This window comes from Parus major, chromosome 15 (genome assembly GCF_001522545.3).
Source record: "Parus major isolate Abel chromosome 15, Parus_major1.1, whole genome shotgun sequence".
Taxonomy (NCBI): Eukaryota; Metazoa; Chordata; class Aves; order Passeriformes; family Paridae; genus Parus; species Parus major.
Genome location: NC_031784.1, coordinates 7,443,024 through 7,464,457, shown reverse-complemented (window position 1 = coordinate 7,464,457; position 21,434 = coordinate 7,443,024). Strand labels below are relative to the sequence as shown.

The following is a 21,434-nucleotide window of genomic DNA, read 5'->3' as shown; positions in this document are numbered from 1 at the left end:
TTCCTTTCCTTTCCTTTCCTTTCCTTTCCTTTCCTTTCCTTTCCTTTCCTTTCCTTTCCTTTCCTTTCCTTTCCTTTCCTTTCCTTTCCCTCTTTTTTTGTTTTCTTTCTTTCTGTCTGTCTGTCTGTCTGTCCTTTCCTTCTGTATTTCCTTCTGTATTTCGTCTGTTTTGCCCTATTTTCTGTTTTACTCTCTGTCTTTTTCATTGAGACGTGGTTCACACACGTTTTTTCTTTTTTGTAAGAGATTCTTTTATTTCGATACAAACGTCAGTTGCAACATCATGCTAATAGTCACCGTAGTCGGAGTAATAACGAGGATGTCTGTAAATGTAAGAAAAGTAGTCATTGATAACGGTCTCAAATTAAACGCCAGAAAATCCCCGTTTTTTTCCAGGACCCGCGGGAACTTCATGTTTTTTCATGCCGAGATGTCCCCGGAGTCCTCTTTATTTCCACCCTTACAACGAATCCGTAAACGTCCGCGGTTCCTATTAGTCGAACCCCCTCCGAATAATCTTTTTTTTTTTTTTCTGCAGCAGAGTCGCCACCGGCGAGGCAGCGTCAGCCTCTCCCGTGCCGCTCGGTTGTGCTGCCGCTGCGGGCAGGGGCGGCGGGGCCGCGGGTGCTGCTGCGCCGCTGGGCTGTTCGTGCTGGCAGCGTACGGAGACACAGCGTGAGCGCTTGTGCGAGTGCTCGGAGTGCGGGGCCGCCCCCCGGCCCTGCGGGGTCCCGGCCCCGGCTCGTTGCCGTTGTCCTCCTGATAGTTGTTTGCTGCCCCACGGCTCAGCTCGGAGACGGGGCTGCCGTGCCAAGGCCGAGCCGAGCTGCGCCGTGCGGGGCCGCCCCCGTCTCCCCTGGCGAGTCTGCGCCCCCCCCGAAAGCCCGGGCTCGCCGGGGCCGGCCGGGGTGCAGAGGTTGGGGGCGGGAGGGACGGTGGGGCCGGGCAAGGGCCGGGGGAGCGGGCAGAAAGGAGGGATCGCGGGAGGGACGAGTGGAGAGATGCTGGCGGAGGGGTGAGTGCGGAGGAAGGACAGAGGGGAGGCGGCACAGTGGGGCTGTGTGCCAGCCAGGCCCCGGGGGCGCGGGGAGAGCCCATCGGGGCCGCGGCGCACCTGTATCACAGCCTGGGCTCGGGGTGCGCTGTGGAACCCGGATTGGGGGACCCGGGCACCTCGGCAGCAGCAGGGCCATGGCTCGGTGTGAGTGTCCGTAACCAGGAGCACCTAGCCTGGCCCTTAGGGAGCGGCAGGGAGACCTCTGCGAGGGAGGACGGAGGCAGCAGCCGCTGGTGTCCGCCTCGCCTGAAAGGTCTGGGGGATGATGGCGTGCGGGGCCCAAACAGGGGAGGGGGTTCCAGCAGATGTTTACTGCGGGAGGGTGGTGGACCGGCGGGGACACGGCAATGCTCGGCTTCGGGGACCGCCCCGGGACTTGGGGGTTGCCTTCGTGGGGAATGCGCGAGTCGTTGCCACGCGTTGCATTCTTCGGTGCCACCACAGGCTTTTGAGCCATCGGGCTACATCTTTTCGGGACGAAGCCGATGTGTGTCCACAGAAGATGAGGAAAAAGGGGGAGAGGTGTCCCAGCTCTTCTGCGTCGAGCTCTTGGAGTTTTCTCAACGCGAAGCTGCTCCAGCGGAGAGGCGGTGGGACAACCTCGACCTCTCTTCCCACCTGCTCAGGCGAAGTGTGAGTGCAGGGAGCAGAACCTCTGGGCTCAATCCTAACAAACACACCCGTCCTCTGGACGAATGCAGAGCCAAGGGCACAGCAGTAATGGCTAACGGCGGAGTTAGCAACCCCGCGTCGAGACTGGGTGCGCTTTGCAGCGCTCCGCCGGTGCGGAGCTGTCGAGGAAAGGGACATCCATTCTCCGGACTTCTGTCAAACGAGGCCTCAAGGGTATAGGCCGTTTTGGGGGTGCAGAAAAGGGGTCGACGCCGCTTTCTGCACAGCGCTGCATCTCTCTCCCTCGGGTGGGTTCTGTCCCTGCGGGGTCCCTGTTGCGGGACAGATAGGGTTGGTTTCCCCCTCCATTGTCTCAGCTCCGCCCAGAGCCGCTCACGCGTGTGGGAACCCCGCGTGTCTGCGAGACAGGGCAGGGGATGTGGGAGAGGGGCTGCGGCGTCTCCTCTCAGGGATTTGGGGTTTCGAGGCTGCAGCCCCGCCATTTGGCGGGGACCCGCTCCTCTGCCGCCCAGGTGACAACGATTCCCGGCGGGTGCTCTGTTCCTGGTAGATACCGCTCAACCCCGATTCCGCCGGCCGGGTGGACAGGCCGACGGAGCGGTCCGCGCCAGGGCTGTCCCCGACGTGGCGTCGCTTACAGCTGGACTTTTATGTAAGGAACAGGAAAGGAGAAAGGAATAAACCTAGGAAACGGTGCTGGCAATTAAGACAGGGACAGCAACCCCAAACTCCGCTGGGGCGTTGATTTCGAGTTTTTTCTTAGTTTACAGGGGGAATATTTTCTTTTCTGCTGGAGCAGAGGCTGTCCAGAGCCAAGCACACCTCGGGGAAGGGGCATCAGCGTTCCGCTCTCATCAGCCCTTGAGTTCCTGGAGGCGGCTTGGAGTTCGCACCCGCGGCTCCTCGCTTTCCTCCGATATTGCCCCGGGGTGCCCAAACGAAATCCCTTCCCCTCCTCCTTGTATTGCCGCCAGGTGAGCAGCGCGGGTCAGCACCGGGATTCTCTTCTCCGTGGCGTGTCCCTGAGCTCGCGACAGAAGCTGCCCCAGCCAGGAACCGCGCTGCCAGCAGCAGCAGCAACAACAAAGAAACAAAACACCGATCATGTCACGCTCTGCCCTTATGCCGTTAGCTGCAGGAACATATGCTCAAATATGTAAGAGTAGTCTAGATTTTTCTCTGCAAATATTTTTACCACATCCAAAGATAATATTTCAACAGAAGAATCAAGCCCCGCAGGCTACAGACAGGGCAGCTATATATAACCCGCTTGCTCACTCCGGCTCTCCGCGCATCGCTCGGGTTATGCAACCCCCATCTCGACGGTAGCCACCGGCGCGCCCCACGGCTCCGCCCGGCCCGTCGGGGCATTTCCCCGGGACCTCGGTGCAGCTACCCGCCCGGAGGAACCGGCACCGAGGCGCGGACCGAGACTGGTACTGGTACCCGGGCCGGGCCGGACCCGGCGGGGCGGTCGCGTCGCCTTGCCCCGCGCCGATGCGAAAGAAGGGCCCGGGGAACGCCGCGACGCTCCGAGGGGCCGGTAGCGGGCGGTGAGTAGCGCCTCGTCCTCGCCAGGGCAGGGACGGGAACCGGGCGCGGCTCCCGACCCAGATGGGCCGTGCAGGTGCCGCCGACGGAGCGGGCTCTCACGCTGGGCTAGGCAGGAGCTTGCCTGCCGCCTCGCTCGTTGCTTTCCGTTTTCTCCGCTTTTTTTTGGGGGGGGAAGGAAATGCTCGAATGCTGGTGGATGCTTTGGGAGTTTGGTGGCCCGGGGTTAGGGGTGTCCCATCCGAGCGAAGCGGCAGGCAGTACCTGCGCCCGCAGCGCACCCTGACGTGCCCAGACCCCGCCTGTTGCGGCGGTTCAGACTGCGTGTCCCCGCGGACACCGAACCCTCAGGATTGCCCCCAGCCCCAAGGTGCATGCGAGCTGGAGGAAAAGAGCAATCCCTTCTCTCGGTGCCGGACATCCGCAGCGTGACGCCGGGCTCGGCTCAGCTCGGCTCTGGTCTTCCCTTCCCGTCGGCCGGCTCCCGGCGCCGTGATTGACACCGCCGGCCCCTCCGCCCGCCCCGCAGCACATCCCATCCCATCCCATCCCTCCCCGGCGGCCGCTCGCCGTGCCCGGGAGGCGGGGAAGGGCCTCCCCAGCCCTTTGACACCGTCTCGGCAGGAGTTTCACTTCGCTTTCGCCGCCGCCGCCGCCACTTCTGCAGGCAAACACCCCCGGCTTCCATGTGACGCCTCCCAGCCACTGAATGGGGAAAGCGCCTATAAGGGAGACACTTTCCCTTCGTGCAGGAGAAAAGGAGGGGACAAGGGGGGCAAAAGCAGGAGGTGGTGGTTGAGGAGAAGGAAAGACAGAAAATAAAATAATAAATCGCAAGGAACCAATCGTGGGGGGGGGGGGGGGGGGGTGTGAAAAATTGACACTCCCGGGAAAGAAATTCGTGGGATTATTTATTTGTTGCCCCCCGGTCCCGTCTCGCTGACAGAGCTCGGTCCGTCTTTGCGGTGCTCGGCGCTGGCTACGAAGGGCCCCGGGGAAGTTTCTTACTCCCCAACGCCCTTCCCGGGGGGGCAGAGGGTTTAGGTTGTTTTCTGTTGGATTTATTTTTTTTTTAAGTTTCCCTTCCCCACCCCTCCTCGTCTGGAAGGAGGGGGTCTCGTTCGCACCTCCCTGGATGGTGCGGTAGAAAGGAGGGGAGTGAGGGGGTGGGAGGGGGGGCTCGTGGTGGGAGGCTGCCGCGCCTGCTGCTCCTGCATTGGTGTCTCCCCTATGGACGAAAACAGCCCTCTGTCTCCCAAGGCAAATGCTTTCAGTATCGCCTCTCTGATTTCAGTCGCCGCCGCCGAGCAAGCAGGGAAAGGAGCGCTGGAGGAGCGCCGCGGCGGCCGCAGCGCGCCCGCCCGCCCCGGCTGCCGCCCGCAGAAGATGCACTTCAGCACCGTCACCAGGGACATGGAAGGTGAGTGCCGCGCTCGCCCCGCAGGGCTGCGGGGACGGGACCGCCGGCCACCGCGTATCCGAGGGCTTTCACACGGCCCGGGCCGGCAGCCGGGCCAGGGGCAGCGCACAGAACGCGGCCTGCCTGCGGGGCCGGTCGGAGGAGGCTTTGCCGTCCTCCCGGCACGCCTGGGCCCCTGTAGCCCTTCCATTAGAGAAAGTCATTGCCCGTGGCCCGGTAGCAGCTTTCGACGGCTCCGCCGCTTGGACTCGCGTCTTCTCAGAGGTGCTGAAATCACCACCCGACAGTGCCGGCCGTGCCCGAGGCAGCGGCAGGCCGGGGCTCGGCTCCCACCGGGGGCCTGGGGGTTCCGTCGGAAATAACGCAAGAGACACCCTGGACCTCAAGGAATTTTTCAGCTTCGAGGGGATCTGAAGGAGCCGTCTGCTCCCCGGGGCGGCCTGTCATACGCCGCAGGGCCCGCTCAGGCCGGCGGCCGAGGGCTGCGCAGCTGGGTTCGTCCCGGTGCTCCTCGGCGAGGACCCGGAGCTTTGCTCTGGTCCCGGCCTCTTCCCCTTTTTCGCCCGGGAATGGGCGAGAAGGAATGGGGCATTGCCAAACCAGATCCAACTTCCCTTGTCAGCCGCAGCCCCGCGGCTCCAGAGTGAAGGACGTTACCTGCAGCAGCGTAGCTACACGGAAATAAGAGCCGATTTCTTTTTCTGAGTTCCCCCACTCGTCTTTTTTTTTTTTTTCTTTTCTTTTTTTCACCCTTTTTTTTTGAAGGGGAGGCGAAAGGAGGGAGTTTGCGTTGTCCCAAGTGGTGTGTGGCGAGGGAGGCCTGCAGAGATAGCAGGGGCTTTGCACCGCCGAGGCTCTTGGCAGACCTCTCGGGTTTGCAAAGGAAAAAAAAATAGAAGAAAAAAAAAGGGGAAAAAAAAAAGCGCCGAGGCAGGCAGCGGGAGCAGCGAGCTTCCCCGCCTGCCCCGGGGGGAGCGGGGCTGGGGCCAAGCAAAGCGGAAAGGGGGAGGCGCCCCGCTGGGCTGGGCGCGGGGCAGGAGAGGAGGCGGAGGGCACCCCGCGGAGCCGGTGCGGAGGCGGGGGCCGCGCGGAGCGGCGCGGAGCTGGGGGAAAAGCGGGAGCCGGAGCGGAGCCCTGACCGCTTGTTTTTGGAATGATTTCAGCTATCTCCAGCCCCTGGCTCACCCAGCTGTCCCATTTTTGCGATGTTGCAGCTTTCACGGCCAACAGCCTGAGCAGCCTGAACGCCTCCGGGGGGTACCACCTCTCCCCCTCCCCGGGGGACCCGTACGGACAGCATGAGCCGCACTACGAGCCCTGCACGGCTCAACAGCACCCGCACCCGCCGCCCCAGCCCCAGCACGGCTACCCTTTCGGCGGGGCGGCGGCAGCGGCCGGGACCAACCCGCCGCCCCCAGGCCCCGAGCAGCCCGAGGGCGCCGGTGGAGCCGCTGCGGGGCCGGCAGCAGTCTCGGGCTGCTCTGCGGGGACGGCCGCCGTGGCCAAGGCGCCGGTGAAGAAGAACCCGAAGGTGGCCAACGTGAGCGTCCAGCTAGAGATGAAGGCGTTGTGGGACGAGTTCAACCAGCTGGGCACCGAGATGATCGTCACCAAGGCAGGCAGGTCAGTGAGGAGCTCCCGAGCGGCCCCGGCTCTCCAAGCCTCTCCCTTCGGACCCGGGCACCCAGGCCAGTCGGGGCGGGAGAGTCCGGTGCGAGCGGTTGAATTATCAGTTTGGGGGGAGATTGAAGCTGCTGCCCAAGGGCGAGTCGCGGAGCGGCCCGACCCTGCGGTCGCCGTCATTTGATCCTTGCGCTTCTCCTGGGGCGAAATCTGCGAGCTCTTGCGGCCCGAAGGCCTCGGTGCTGCGGAAGAACGCGCCGCTGCTGCTGCGGGCGGACGGCGAAGGCGTGCGGAGGACGGCAGGCAGGGCACTGGGTTTCACTCCCGCTGGAAAGGGCGCTGTGCTCCTCCGGGCGCCTTCGGCTGTGACCCCACACGGGACTTCGATCCGTGTTTACGGAGGACAGTGTGTGCTCCCGGGGCGGACAGCAAGGATACGGGGGAAAGAAACAAACAACACGCAAACCGTGCAAAACCTGCTAAATACAGTCTTAGCACGGGCAGATGTTTTCCTTCCGGCGGAGACGCGAACAGACCCTAATTCTACACCTTGAAATGTGTTCCAGGGCTGTTGCATTTCCCGATTATCGAGTAAGGAGCCCGGCTGAGCGAGGCTCCTCTCGGCTCTGCTCCGACCGCCGCGGCGCGGTTCCGGGGCCAGCACCCTGCTCCTGGCCAGGGAACAAAGAAAGCGGCTGATGCGATAGGGTTAGGAACGAACAAAACATATGGGGGGACGAGGAGTCCCAATTACAGTTTTTAATTATTGCATTTAATGGAGATCCCCGGGAAACGCCGCGGCGGCTCGGGCAGAGCTGCGAAACTTATTCCCCGCTAGGCTCCGGGCAGAGCTGCGAATTGTCCAGGCTCTGAGTCTTGGTTTAAACCGCTTCGGCGAAGGGGGGCGAGGGGGTAGAAATGAAAAACAAGCAAATTAAGGAATCCCCCGTTGCTTGCTCGCAGTTCGCCCCGGGGCCGACTGCGGCGGGATGGCCGGGGGAGAGAGTCAGACTCCGCTGCAAACGGTCTGGGCAAGAGCTGTGACCGCGGCCGTGCGCTTCCGCTCTCCTGTTAGCGATTTTGAGGGTCCCGAAAGAGCAAAAAAAAAAAAGAAAAATGAAACATACTTACATGTACGCAGCTACCTTTTTTTTATTATTATTATTTTTTTATTTAATATATATTAGCAGTTTCCTAAAATAAAACAACCACCGTGGTGCCCGGTGCAAAAGCAGCCGGCGCTGCGTTGCGGGAGCCGGCCGGAATTTCCCGCAGACGGTGCCTGCCCCGGCGCCGGGTCGCACAGCCCGCTGTCTCCGGCCGCGGCCCCTGAGCCCGGCGCCGGGCTCCGCGTTGCTTTCCTTAGCGGAAAAGGTCGTTCAGACTCCAGGCGGAGGCTCTCTGCAAGCAGGAGTTCTTCGATCTGCTTTCTTGGCTTTCAAGAAGAGCGAAAGGATTGCAAATATCCCACTTCAAAAGGTTTCGGAAACTAACCAATTCGAATTGAAGCGGGGGTTTTCCTCCCACCCTTTGCTTTATTTACTTTATGACACCGTCGAAACTCCAGACAGGCGAGTAAAAACAGGAGAAACCGGGGTAAAACCAGCAGGAAAAGTCTCGGGGAAGGCGCTGCAAAGCCTATTCTCTCCCAGCACCTCTGGGCTGGCCCTTCTGTTTGTCTAGATGGGTCTTATCGTCTCAGGTTGTTTGTTTTAAAACTAAGTTTTAGAATAAGAAACACCGGAATTTGAGCTAATGAGGGCTTTTACACGTTTAAAAATAATAATAACAGAGGGAGCGACTAAAAACGTCCTCCAGAGTTTGCTAAAGCCTAACAGAGAGGGAGACGCAGCTGCCCGATGCCGATGCAGCCCGGCAGTGCTGGGCCCGATCTGGGAGAGCTGCGAGCCAAAGCACGCTGCCCGATCGCCCCTCAGAGGGGGGCAGGGGCACATAACAACAGGTCCGGCCGTGCGCCCCGAGAACGAGCCGGGGGGGGTTTCTGTGTCCGGGTTTGATCGGGCTGTTTGTTCAGGGGGCGGTTGGGACTTTGGTTTTTCAATGGCTGCGAACACCGTTCCTGAAATACTGCCCACCGTCGCTCGCTTGGTTTACTACTCCGTAAAACAAAACGAAGCTATAACGGGCCCCGACGCCAGGGCACATCTACGGCGTCCCACCGGGCAGCTGCGGGCCAGACCCTGGGCCCGGTGTGTGCAGATGCAGGACGGAGAGACGGGGGGACCGTCCCGGCTTCTTCCCTTAGCCCGCAGCCGATCGCAGTTGTACTGCAGCCCCTTGGAGGAATCGTGCCCTCCCTGAGCGTGGGATCCGCGTTTCGGCTTAGCTTTGGGTTCCCGGGGGCCTGCGCAGAGAAGAACCGGGGGGAGCAGCCGCGGGGGCTGGCCTGCCAAACTCCAGAGCCCTGGGCTACTTTCGTCTCTGCTTTTCGTCCCGCAAAGGTGCGGGGAGCGGGAGCCCGACCGGGCTCTTGCAATGAAGTGGATCCGGGACAGGAATTTCTGGGAGATCCCCGTTGCCCTCTAGTCCATGCCCACCGAGGGGTAGCGTTCGCCCCTCTGGGCTGGGAGAGGTCTCCCGCTGGCTCTGGGGGCTGCTGCTGTAACCACTGCTTTCAAACAGGCGCAGTTTGGTGGGTACAGAAGCTGCTCAGGTGGGAACTCGAACACCTCGTGTCATTTGCAGGAATTTTTAGATTTGACCCCCACAGGGCTGTCTGAGACTCCTGAGCATTGAGTGCGGGTCCGCAGACGGGGTAATGCCTTGCATTTTCTTCCAGTCAGGTCTGCTAAAATGATGGGGAAACCACAGGGAATAAATTCTTTTCACTTGATCTCCCCACAGCAAAGGCCGAGGTTGCTCTTGTTCCTCCTGTTCTCTCTGTTCCACCACGCTGGGACATTTCGGGTGTCTGATACAAGTGGTCCCGGAGCCAGCGGGAGAGACAGGATGCTCTCGGCTTGCCTTTCGGGATGCTGCCGAGGGCTGGGGAACACGGCAGTCAGTCTCCCCAAGCAACTTGAGCGTATCTGCCTCTTCCTCCGGCCAGTGGTTTCTGCTAGGGAACTTGTCATCACAACCGGGTATCGGTGCAGCTGGAGGGGAGAGAACCATACCGGCGCCTCGGGGCTCCCTGCTGCTCCTCAGCTTAGCACGTCTCTCTCCTCTCTGTGTCAGGCGCATGTTCCCCACCTTCCAGGTGAAGATATTCGGGATGGACCCTATGGCTGACTACATGCTCCTCATGGATTTCGTCCCGGTGGATGACAAGCGATACCGGCAAGTAACAAATAGCTGGCCTGTCCCGCGGTTCTCGGAGCCGTAGGGGCTGGTGGGTCGCTGCCCACCCCCTGCTCCTGCCCTCTGGGGGTTCAGGGATGTGCCTCTGGGCGTGACACCTGTCGGTGCAAGTCAGGGAGGGGACACAGGATGCGGCTGACTTGGGGTCTCTTTCACACATTTGCAACGAGTCTGGAGCCAGGAGCGGTTGCACGGGACCGCAGGGGCTCCTCAACCTTTGCACCAGGCTCACAGGCGGCCGGGGCCAGACCGGCATGGGCAGAAGGGCAGGCTTCCAGAGGGCACAGGGCAGGATCTGCCTTGTCCTGCCCAGAAAAGCTCTCCTTGACATACTGCTACACATCTCCAATGGCAGACACCCTTTGCCACTTAACAAAAATCCCCTCGGTGCTCCTTGAGGCTGTAGCCTCTCAGCACATGCCCTGAAGCTGTGCCATGCCTGCTGGGGAGCTTCCTGGGTGCTTGGGTGAATTGAGTGGGTTTTGTGCTCTGGAAAGACACTAGTCACCCGAGCCACAAAATCCTGCTCTTGTTCCCAGCAGCACTGTAAGAAGGCCTTGGAAACTGTTGACTCTCAAGGCAGCAATGCAGTCTGGTTTGGAACTCCTTTAATTTTAAGACAGTGAAAGGCACATTATGTATTTAGCTTCAGATCAGGACGCCGAGCAGGCAGCCCGCATAGGAATCGCAGGGTCCGATATATAAATATTTAGACAGATATCCAAATTCTCAGGGCGTCCTAGAAATGTTTGCTTGTCAAGGGAAGTAGGATATATAACATCCAATTGAGTATATCTTTAAAAAGTAATGTTTCTGCTCAAGTCCAATGGTGTCTAATTCCCCCTGTGCAAACACTGGCTTTTAAAGTAAACACGTGTATAGAAGATTGGTTTCTCTGTTTTAAATGTTACTATTGAATATGTACTTTGAAAGAATGAAACAAGACTGCTAAATTCTGAACCTGCTATTAATCTACACACAACTTTCCAGTCTTCACTTAAAGCCAGAATATTACTGTATAGAGGGCTCTTTTTCACCCTTTTTTAGAGGAAGGGGGAAGCTTTTGTGGCTTCTCTTCCAAATGTACACGGGTAGCTATAAATTTCCTCCATCCTGCAGGTTTCTCTCACGACAGTTCCCATCGCCGACCTGTTAAAATATTATATCCCCTCCGCAGCAGTTCTGGCTGCGGAAAAGAGCTCGTTCGTCCCGTGGCCGTAGGAAGCGGGAGTGATGGAGAAGCGGTGCTTCCCTCTCGGTGGGCCAGGGGAACCGTCCCGGGCCGGATTTTGAGGGGAGCGGGTGCTGCAGTCGTTCGGGGCGGTGCTGCAGGGAGCGGGCAGGAGTCCCCAGGCCGCGGCTGAGGGTGCCTTTCCCCTCCCGCAGGTACGCCTTCCACAGTTCCTCCTGGCTGGTGGCCGGCAAAGCCGACCCCGCCACCCCCGGGAGAGTTCATTACCACCCGGACTCCCCGGCCAAAGGAGCGCAGTGGATGAAGCAGATCGTTTCCTTCGATAAGCTCAAACTGACCAACAATTTGCTGGATGACAACGGGCATGTAAGTGTTCCCGGGAGAAGATGCCCAACACGGGGCTGCACCGGGTGGGAACTCCCCGTGCTGAGATTGCCGTGGGGTGACCCTGCCCGCGCCCCTCCCCGGGGGCTCTGCCCCAGTCCCGCGGCTGCCCCGGGCAGTGGAGCCGGCAGGGCAGGGGCTGCGCTCTCCTCTCTCCATGCTCGGCCTGGATCAGTTATTGTCTCCTTGCTCGTTTTATCATTCAGATCATTTTGAACTCCATGCACAGATACCAGCCGCGTTTTCACGTGGTCTACGTGGACCCCCGGAAAGACAGCGAGAAGTACGCGGAGGAGAACTTCAAAACTTTCGTCTTCGAGGAGACGCGCTTCACAGCAGTGACCGCCTACCAGAACCACCGGGTGAGGCAGCAGCGGAGCTCGGGGCAATCGAAAGCGGGGGTTGGGGTCGCCCCGGAGGTACCATGGGTGCGTCCAGCTCCGGGGTTAGAGGCCGGGCTGCGGGTGTCCGACGGCAGCGGTAGCTGGGGGTACTCCCGCCTCCTCCTCCCCATCTGCTAAACCCATTCCGGGCAGCGCAAGGAACCCGATAGCCGGGGAGCTGCGCGAACTGCATCGGTGTACGCCGAGGAAGCAGCGTGGGCTTTAGCCCCATCGCCAGCTTCCCCCCGCCCGAGGGACCTCATTACCTATGTAAACCCGAGACCGGGGCTAGTGGGGAAACTACAGACTTCCCGCTGTGAAATGTCACTCACAATTTGTTTGGATAAATCTGCGATTTTACTGCTTTAAGCTCGTAGCGGTCTGTCTCTTCTCAGAATACAATTATACGTTAAAAACGAAACAAAACGAAACAAAACACCCCCACCCCAATCTGATGCGGATCTCTGGGCAGCAGTTAATCCAATTGCTTCTTTAAATCGCATCAGTGTAATGTAAAGAGCAGGAATCCCAGAAGCGAGGGGAAATACGATTTCATAGCGGGGGCTTTTCAGCGCTGCTCTGAACCGCCTCGCTCCGTGACGATGTCACCCAGGCCGAGGCTGTGTCCCGGGGCTGTCCCCACGCAGCCGGCGGCAGTGTCACCCTCTGCACTGGCTTTGAGCAAATTGACCTGAGGTCTCTCCGGGATGCTGCGGTTGGGCCGCACCTCGCCCCGGTGGAGGCGGTGAGGCCAGAGAAAGTCTGTGCCTTTAAGGGGCTCTGGAGTCCCTCCCCGGCTGGCATTTTCCTGATGGCTCCGGACAGCTGCTCTTTCTCTCCTGCTTTCTATCAGTTTGACCTCTAAGGCTGGAACTGTCACTGAGGGGCTTAAAGTTTGTTTTTCAACCCATTCCGGAAACTCACAATCACATACTTTATCCGTGGATTTGCTTAAATATAGAAAATGTCCTGACTTCTCCCTGGCGAATTAAATAAATACATAAGTATGATTTATCCAGTGATTTGTCTAAACTGCTCCAGTGGTGACCCATATAATGTGGCATTTTCTTACAAGTGCATTTACTCAGCTTTTGCAGACGACTCAGACTGCCTCTCCCTTCACCTTGAACTCAGATTTACCTACATATTACTTACATATTAGATATTAACCTACATTTTCTAACAGAGGGAAATAACATGTTTGTGCTCTGTGGCAAAGAAGACCCTGGCACCACCAGCCACCTGGACCCTCTCTGTTGTACCAAGCACTACTGAGTCCCAAAACCTGCTCAGGGAAACACTCGCTGTTTGGCCAGGGAGCCCCGTTCGCTTCCTTTTTTTGACGTTTTACCACTTCTCCTTACAGATCACTCAGTTGAAGATTGCAAGTAATCCTTTTGCCAAGGGATTCAGAGACTGCGACCCTGAGGACTGGTAAGGTTGTGCCTTTATTGATTATGGCAGTACCACACTCACCCTATTTCACATATATCTCTGCACAGCTTACATTTGCACAAGGCTTCATGAAGGGGGACACTGTATTGGGCCCCATTTACCAGCTGCAGCTCACATAGGCAATACTCCAATTGCTCATCCTGTTGGACCATCAGCTCTGTATCACTTCTTCCCTTCCTCTTCCAGGCCCAGGAACCACAGGCCAGGGGCTCTTCCTCTCATGAGCGCTTTTGCCAGATCGCGGAATCCAGTCTCTTCCCCAGCTCACCAGAACGGGACAGAGAAAGGTGAGACCCCCCGGTGGCCAGGCCAGCCCATCACCCAGACCCTGCTGGCCTGCACGGCCCATGAATTCATGCTTGGGGCCAGCCTTGCTCACCATGCTGGTGCACAGCCCCATTGCTAATGAGCTTTGTGCTACCACTTATTCTTTAAAGAAAAATACCTTCATAGCCTAATTAATTCTCCCTTGGACTGCAACATTTACTGTTGTTATATGCTCAAGAAAATTTGCTGCTTTAAGAAACACTGTGCCTCGCCTTTAGAGTCCTATTTTCGACTTTTTGGCAACAAACTCAGCTGTTCAGGCAGAGATGCAGGGCTGGCCACAGGTTCTTTCTCACATTGCCCTTTTAAGGCATCTCGGCAGTGTGCTTAGGGCCGACCCACTCCATTCAGGAGCTGCAGTCAGGTCGAACAGCACCTCTGCCCATTGACTGCTTTTCCATTACCCAGAGCAAACAACTGCAAAGACAACCGAAAGCCTTTCTTCCAACGCACTCCGGGCCTACAAAATAAAGGGAAGTCTGTATTTGTTTAGTGTTACACAATTGCAAAAATGTCAGGCGTGTACCAGCTTGTCAGTCAACTCAACTCCATTTATCGGAGTCAGAAGGTCCCGTCCCGCCATCCCCGTTCCTGCCGCATGCCGCTGCTGCACGCCCCGCTCGCAGTCCCGCTCTTCCCTTCGCGCGCCTCCTTCCCTTGTGTGCGGATGCGCGTCCCGCGGCCGCACTGACGCTGTTGCCCCCGCAGATGCTGCCGAGAACCGGCGGGAGTTCGAGCGGGAGGCGGGCGGGACGGCGCTGCACCAGGCCGAGGCCGCGCACCAGCAGCTCATGTCCCGCGTGCTCAGCCCCGCGCTGCCGGGCGGAGGCGGCGGGCTGGTGCCCCTGGCCGGGCCGGGAGGCGGCCGGCCCAGCCCGCCGCACCACGAACTGCGCCTGGAGCCCGCCGCGTCGGAGCCGCTGCACCACCATCCCTACAAGTACCCGCCGGCGGCGGCCGCCGCCTACGACCACTACCTGGGGGCGAAGAGCCGGCCCGCCCCCTATCCCCTCCCCAGCATCCGCGGGCACAGCTACCACCACCATCACCACCACCACCACCACATGAACGCGGCGGCCGCGGCGGCGGCGGCGGCCAACATGTACTCGCCGGCCGGGGCGCCCGCCGGCTACGACTACGGGCCCCGGTAACGGGGCACCGGCGGCACGAGAGACACCGCCCGCCCCCTTCCCGCCTTTCCCTCACCTCCCGCCTTACGAGTGAGCTGATTGGCCAGCTTGACCTGATCGACAGCCGGACAGCCCAATCGTCGGCAGCCGGACCCCGCCCCGCGCCCCGCCCTGTGGGGGCTGTGAGGGCGGCGGTGTCGGGAGCTCCATCGCGGTGTGACCCGCGGCTGCACTTTGATAAATGAAGCCATATGTCCTTATCTCCCTATTCCCCCGCTCCTCCGTTCGTGCCGGGCACCGAGGAGCTTCGGGCGGCTGGGATGCGGTGGGAGGACGGGGAGGCGGCAGCGGTGAAGTGACTTGTCCCCTCTCACTCGCCCGCCGGGTCTTCTGATGGAGGTTTGGTATTACCGCCGGTGTTGGCGGTGTCCACGGCTGTTTCCTGCCCGTGGGGCCTGTACGTGAGCACCGAGCAGGGGCTGTGGGGCCGCCGTGCGCCGTCCTGCACTTGTCGGTGTCAGTCTCTCCCAAGCCGGGGCACACCGAGGGCTGGTTCACAGGTGGCTCGGGTGGTTCTTTGAGGAGATTCTTGGGGAAGCAGAGTTTAGTTTAAGGGAGCGCTTGGAAGCCTCACTGCCAGAACAAATTTCCCACCTCTCCTCCTGCCCTGACCCACCCGTAAGTTTTGGGGTTTAATGGGATGCCTTAACCATAGCAGCATTTTCTGGAGCTGTTGAGAAGGGCCTATGGTTAAGAACACTGCCACGCGCAGCTGTGTTTGCATCTTGTTTTCCCAACAATACCTGCAAAGGTTTAAAAAACAGCCTGGGGGTGGGGGAATATCTGCAGAGTTCATGCTGTGTATTTCCCACCTGCTTCCCAGGCAGCCTCACACAGTCCTGCCTTCCTGCAGCCTTTCCCGAGCTCTTGAATGCTCTCCCGTGGAGAGTCCTTTTAAAGGGACTTCAGGGTTTTTTTTTCTCAGACTGGCTCACCCCTTATATTTGGCTGATCCAAACTGCAGTAGTCCTAAAGCACCTATTCTGCATTACCTGTTTGCTGCATCTTCCCTATTAATGCTGGTAAGTACTTTTTCTTCTTCCTTTAATATCTTCATTCAGTAGTTGTTCCTTACTGTTAAGAATGAACTGTTCATCACAGTTCTCCAGTGATGTGTTTTGAATAGTTGGTATCAGATGCTCACCGAAGGTAGTCTCTTTGTGTTCAGAGAAGGTATTGAGCAGCTCCTCAGCTGTGTTGGTATACAGTATTATGAACACTTTTCCAATTCTTCCACATGACTATATTAAAAGATGGGGGTTATTTCTTTTAAATATTCATCCATGTTTGTACATTTTCATTACAAACTCTTTAAAACATGTTCATTCCCTTGTGCAGGTGGCAGTGTTAATAGCAATGTTTATTTTGTCTCTGGCAGTGGGCTTTGGGCTTCCAAAACCTTTTTGGAAAGATTTAAGAAGGGATACAGTCTACCATGAATATTTTATGTAATTTTTTTTCTGTTAAAAAAATATATCTGAATCCATAAAAAAATACTTGTGTAAGAAATATGTATTTTATTTGACATTTGCAGTGAATTGTGAGATTCTTAGTGTCTGACTAAACCATAATTAATGTTCTCAGAAAGGTTGATGTAAAATAGCTTTGTGCTTATTCTTAGTCAGTGGGAAATGGCTCTCGGATGTGCTCTATTGCTATTGCTTTGCCTCTGTTATTTCAGAGTTTTCAGTATGATTTGTTATCTGTAAACTGACTAGTGCCAAAGCTTTGGTCAAATGTTTAATGAAGTTGTTATATTTATTATTTCCTTCAAAGATTATACAACCCCTTTTTTTTCTCAATAGTTGCAGTGTAGGGAAAAAAGTGAAGACAACCAAAGAATCATATCTGCAAAGTGTAGATACATGTAGATATTTGTAGATATATGTAGATAATCTTATTTCATTAATTGAAAAGACATTGGACAGTAACATTCATAAATATTTTTCCTCTTCTTTCTTTTCTTCATTTCTTGTTTGATTATTTGTGTGTATTTGTCAGTTTGGCTGCCCTGAAGTCTAAGCCTCCGCTACAAAATGAGGTTATTTAATTAAGGAGGGCTCTTAGTCTGAGCAAACAGTGGCTCTCCGTAGGTGATTGCTCCTTCCCTTCTGTCCCTGGTTGCTGCAGATGCCCGTGGTTGTGGTAATCTATCACAATACAACAGTTTGCAGGTTGGGGTTCCCAGGTGAAAACAGATCTGTTTGTATTGGTAAGCACCTGTTCTCTTTAAGCACACACAGAATGACCCAAGATGCCAGGACTAAACTGAGCCCTTAATGAAAGTGGCTCAAGATCCTTGCCTTGACTGTAGGAATCTCAATTTTATATTGTTAGAGGAAGATAAAATCACAGAACTTTGAGCTATGGCTGTAGGCAGGGACCCTCAGGATCACCAGTCTGTGTTCTGTGCTAGAGAGCCACTGCAGAGGTCCTTAGGGTGAGTGGGAAGGAGACCGTGCAGCTATGTCAAGGCTACAGTGTGAACTAGGAAAATTTCTGCTATTTCTAACTGTGCATTTAGTCCATCAGCATGCAAGGTGCTTAGACATCTTCACACTGAAGCATGTTTAGCAGTCCAGTTCATGCTGTGGTTTAATCTTTAAATCAATATTCCTTAGGGCTTTGATTGGTGTCCCTCCTTCCATGACCATGTCTGTCTCACCGGGTGGGAGTGTTACAGCTATGGAAAGCAAAAATTTATTTTTCTATCACAGCAAAAAATCCACTTCAAATAAACAAATCCCAATAATGCTGCAGGTTGATAGTAGAAGCCTTTTGAAAATCATAGAAAATCTGTAACACTCTTCTACTTTTATATCATGCATGATCTGTGTATTGTAGATTCATTTGACAAATGACTTTGTATGATTTGATTACATGTCTGGTTAAACTTCACTCAGCCCATGCTCTTACCAAGGTCTGCTAGGAAAGAAGTCGGCCGCATTTCTGGGCAATACTTCCACTCGTGGTCACCTCAAGTCACGCGAAGCACTTACCCACAAAGTGTATTTAAAAGCTGCTGTAAAATAGGCCCAAGTGTGGGGGTTACAAACATTCTTTCTCCCTTCCAAATAGGGCTAAAGAATAAATTGGGCATCTAGCTCTGTTTTCTAGAGGTACAGGCTGAGTTCAGTGATTGCTTCTGTGGTCTGAAAACCACATCACTTAGCTCAGTGGATAAATCCAGGATTAGGCCCACGCAGTGTGGAACAAGGGTGGCCTTTGCTTACACTTAACCCAAACACTGGGGATAGTTCCAGTTTTCAGAAATGGCTTTTTGTAGTTTATTTTATTCTTTCCTTACTAGTAGAATTGACTAAATTCAATGTAGGATAGGAGCATGGGGATGAAACTCCCGTGTGTTTGCGGTGTTCATGCACACTCTACACATTTCATAGATGTTCTCTTTAGTCTTTCCTTCTCTTCAGGGGGGCCCTATAACTCTCTGCCTAGAACTGTGCAGGTAATCCCCAGCAGCTGCCTCTCAGCATCCTGGGGTGTTGGCATTTCTTCAGTCAATCTCAAGCACATTTGCACACAGCCATGGCCAGGGGAGCAGCTGCTTTGGCTTCCTGCTACAGTGTGTGTAACAGTGGCTTGCTTGCAGGGTGGAGAATGACCTGAGGACTGTAGCAGGTACAGAAAGGTGTTCTGCAGGCAGCAGGCTGCTGGGGAAGGGACAGTGTGGGTCTCAGTGTGGGACACAAGAGCTGTGGGCTTCTAGTGCATCTCTACAAGGCACCATGGCTAGTGGGGCTACAGGGCTTGGGGCCCACCTCACTTGTCCTTTCCTGCCAGGCACTCCTCTCCAGCAAGTGGATTTCAGCCTGTGATGCTGGATCCCTCACCAAGGGCCAGTTGTACCTTGATTACAGATTAAGAAAACAGGTTCACTCGTGCTGTGTAACATTCTGCCTGTGTAAAGGGATCACTGTAGCCGCTGGGAACAAGTCAGGCACCCACAGGTTGGGGATGGGGGACAGAAGCTGAGCCCTGCTGCCTGGAGAAGGCTGGAAGAGCAAACGCAGCAGTACCTGCAAAGCAGGTTTCAGCATCATCACCCAAAGAGCTCAAAAAGCTGCTGTGGGTCTGAACACGGGTGGGCGGGAAGGTGGGAGAAGGGCGTGTGTGTGCACATACATGTGTTGGTTCTTTGTGCTTTGCCTTCTGTTGCTCGGTTTCCTGATAGGTTGAAATCAAATGTGGTTTTGCTGCAGCGTGCTGAGACCGCGGGTGCTTTAGCCTGACAGGAACACCCCCAGTGTGTCCCGGGGGTCCCCGCAGGTGTCGCTGCCCCGCGGCCGCGGTGGAGGAGGAAGAGGAGGAAGATGCTGCGCTCACTCCGGCCGGCCCTGCCTGAAGAGCCGGCTCCCTCCAGAGGGAAGAGCCGGGCATGGCACGCGGTGGATCCAGCACGCACGGAAGGGCTTCGTCTTCCGGAGCTGAGAAATACGCGATGAGAGGGAAATATAGATTTGGGGGTTAAAGGAAAGATTCGATATTTGAAACGCTCTGGCATAAATAAGAAAGGGCAGTCTCCCGTGAGTTACAATCTGAGGATACTGAGATAGCGATGGCTCAGCTGTTGCTTTAAATGGGAGTTATTAAGAATCCACTCTGCACGCGTGGAGGCCAGTACTTGTGTATGGATGCAACGTTTTTTACACATACGCCTTTTGTTCTTCATTTAATCATTCCAATTCAATTTTCCTAAGAGATATAATTTACACAGGTGTTTGACAAAAAACAAAGACTACTCAAAGATTTCTATTATTGCCATTATCATGAGCTCAGCATATAAAACGTGCTGTCTGCTACAGTGAGACACCCATTGTTGATGGGAATCTAGATAGTGCATCAAAGCTTTGCAAATCTCCTGATACTTTTTTTTCCTGCCCAGTATGTTGTGCACACAATCAATACAAGAAGGAAGAGCTGGTTTTGAAGACACAGTAATTAATTTTGAAAATATTATTTTTTAAATATTGCGTGAAGGCACATTAATTTTGAAAAAAACTGACGTGTCCCATATACACAATGTATGTACATGTACAAGTCTGCTCTCCAAAGGCCTACTGTCCTTCAGGAGGGCTGTGCAAAGTATTGTGTATGTTACATATGCCAGAAAAAACACAGTCATTCCCCCCATTAATAGAAATGACCTATTATAAATTTACCAAAGATATCATAGTTTTATAAATTGGCCACATATGTCTGTGTAATATATTTATTATATCACCTTTCACAGCATTTCTGTTTTATTAAATTCAGCCTTGAATTTGTCACATATGTTTTGCATATATGTGCAATAGTGGGCCAAGTATATCCAAGTAAAGTATGATAAATGTGTTCTTTCCATATGGGAAATTAAATGTTTTTCCAGATATAAAAAAAAGTTTATTAAGAGCAGCCTATACAAAATAATTACAATAAATCACTCACTTATATTTAGGTTAAAATTATAAATTTGAACTAGTAACAAAGTGATTAAGAACAAGAGCCAGAAAAGTCACATTTAGGACCTAATTCTATAAGGAGATGGAGCAGCACAGATAGAAGAGGCAGGCCCTACACATTTTCAAGGCTCGCTGCTCCATGTTGTGACATCCTGCCAGGCTCTAGGGCAGCTTCCATCTCCTGCTCCAACTGGAGCTGCCAAAGGACAGCCTCCCATCCCCTCTGTGAGAGGGGCACTGTGAGAGTGAGTGACCTGCAACATCCACTCCAGTCTGGGTTCTACACCTCTCTGAACTGCTCTTAATGGTCTCTGGGAGATGGAGAAGGAAAGGGAATGTTTCCCTGCACTGTACTCCTCCTCCCTTGACGATCCTTCTGGCAACCAGTGAGTGTTTCAGTGGGAAGGGCAGGGCACCTCGGGTGCCACTGCTGTGCTCGGTGCCTGCCTTCACAGGAGTGACTGCACAGGCGCCCAGGGACTGTGACTGATGTCCTTGAGCTTTGAATTACTAAAAAGAAGATAAAACCGGCATAAATAACATGTCAGATTTACAGAAGCACCTTAGTGTGAGGTGTTAGCACTATTGCTTTTGTCACTGGTTTCAGCATGGATGATGGGCAGGGGCTTGGCATTTGCATTTTACTCCACTTGCTTTGTGCTCCCATTGCTCTTTGTTCCAGAAAGTAATGGTTGGTTCCCTTTCTCTCAGTGCTCCAGCCTGGCTGCTTCCGCTGTGCTTTGTCTGGGGTGTGAGCTCCAACCGTAGGCAGCAAGAGTCAGCATGAGAATGGAGGGTTTGCAGGTAAAGCCGTCATCTAGAAAGGGCAGAGGCGGGGTGGGGAGAGGCGGTCCTTCTCCCAGGCTGGTTCTATTTGAGCACTGCCTTGCACATTTCTTTTATTTCAGCAATCGCGAAGTGAGTCTTTCATTCTATTCCCTTTCCTGCTTGTTGTCAACTGCTTCAAAACAGATGGACTCAAGAGATAAAACTATAAAGACTCAATGTCTCTGTTTAGCAGGATGCCAAGTCTGCATGCCATCAAAATAACTGAGGCAAAAAAATCTGAACAGGCAATACTTACTCTAAGTGTTATGTTAAGAGCAGCCTAGATACTTTTCCATGAACACAAACAATGCATCCACCTATCACTGGGATTTCATATCAGCAATTTTTGAAATTACTATCAGGACAAATGCCACAGCCACATTCTCTGTCACGTTAAAAGTTATTCCATAGGCCCAGTGCACCCACTGCCTTCTTACCTGTGTCAGAACATGCTATAGCAAGCAGTGCCATGGAGGCCTGGAAGATGTACTTCTGCATGTGTGAGATGCCAGAGCTATGGAGCAGAATAATAGCTCAGCATTTGAACATCCTTGCTAGATTTTCTGATCTGGACATAATCAGGCTCAATCAATCCTGCCACTGGTAGAAAA

General features: G+C 54.9%; 1 protein-coding gene across 1 annotated transcript; it reads left to right on the top strand.

The window, feature by feature from the left end:
• Nucleotides 1–4,426: 4,426 nt before the first annotated feature.
• On the top strand, nucleotides 4,427–16,504 carry TBX1 (T-box transcription factor 1). The gene is made up of 8 exons (XM_033518118.1): nucleotides 4,427–4,661; nucleotides 5,876–6,284; nucleotides 9,483–9,584; nucleotides 10,992–11,163; nucleotides 11,388–11,543; nucleotides 12,931–12,998; nucleotides 13,206–13,306; nucleotides 14,055–16,504. Exons 1-8 carry the CDS (start codon nucleotides 4,472–4,474, stop codon nucleotides 14,495–14,497), a joined length of 1,641 nt encoding a protein of 546 aa, XP_033374009.1. The 5' UTR covers nucleotides 4,427–4,471; the 3' UTR covers nucleotides 14,498–16,504.
• Nucleotides 16,505–21,434: the final 4,930 nt, after the last annotated feature.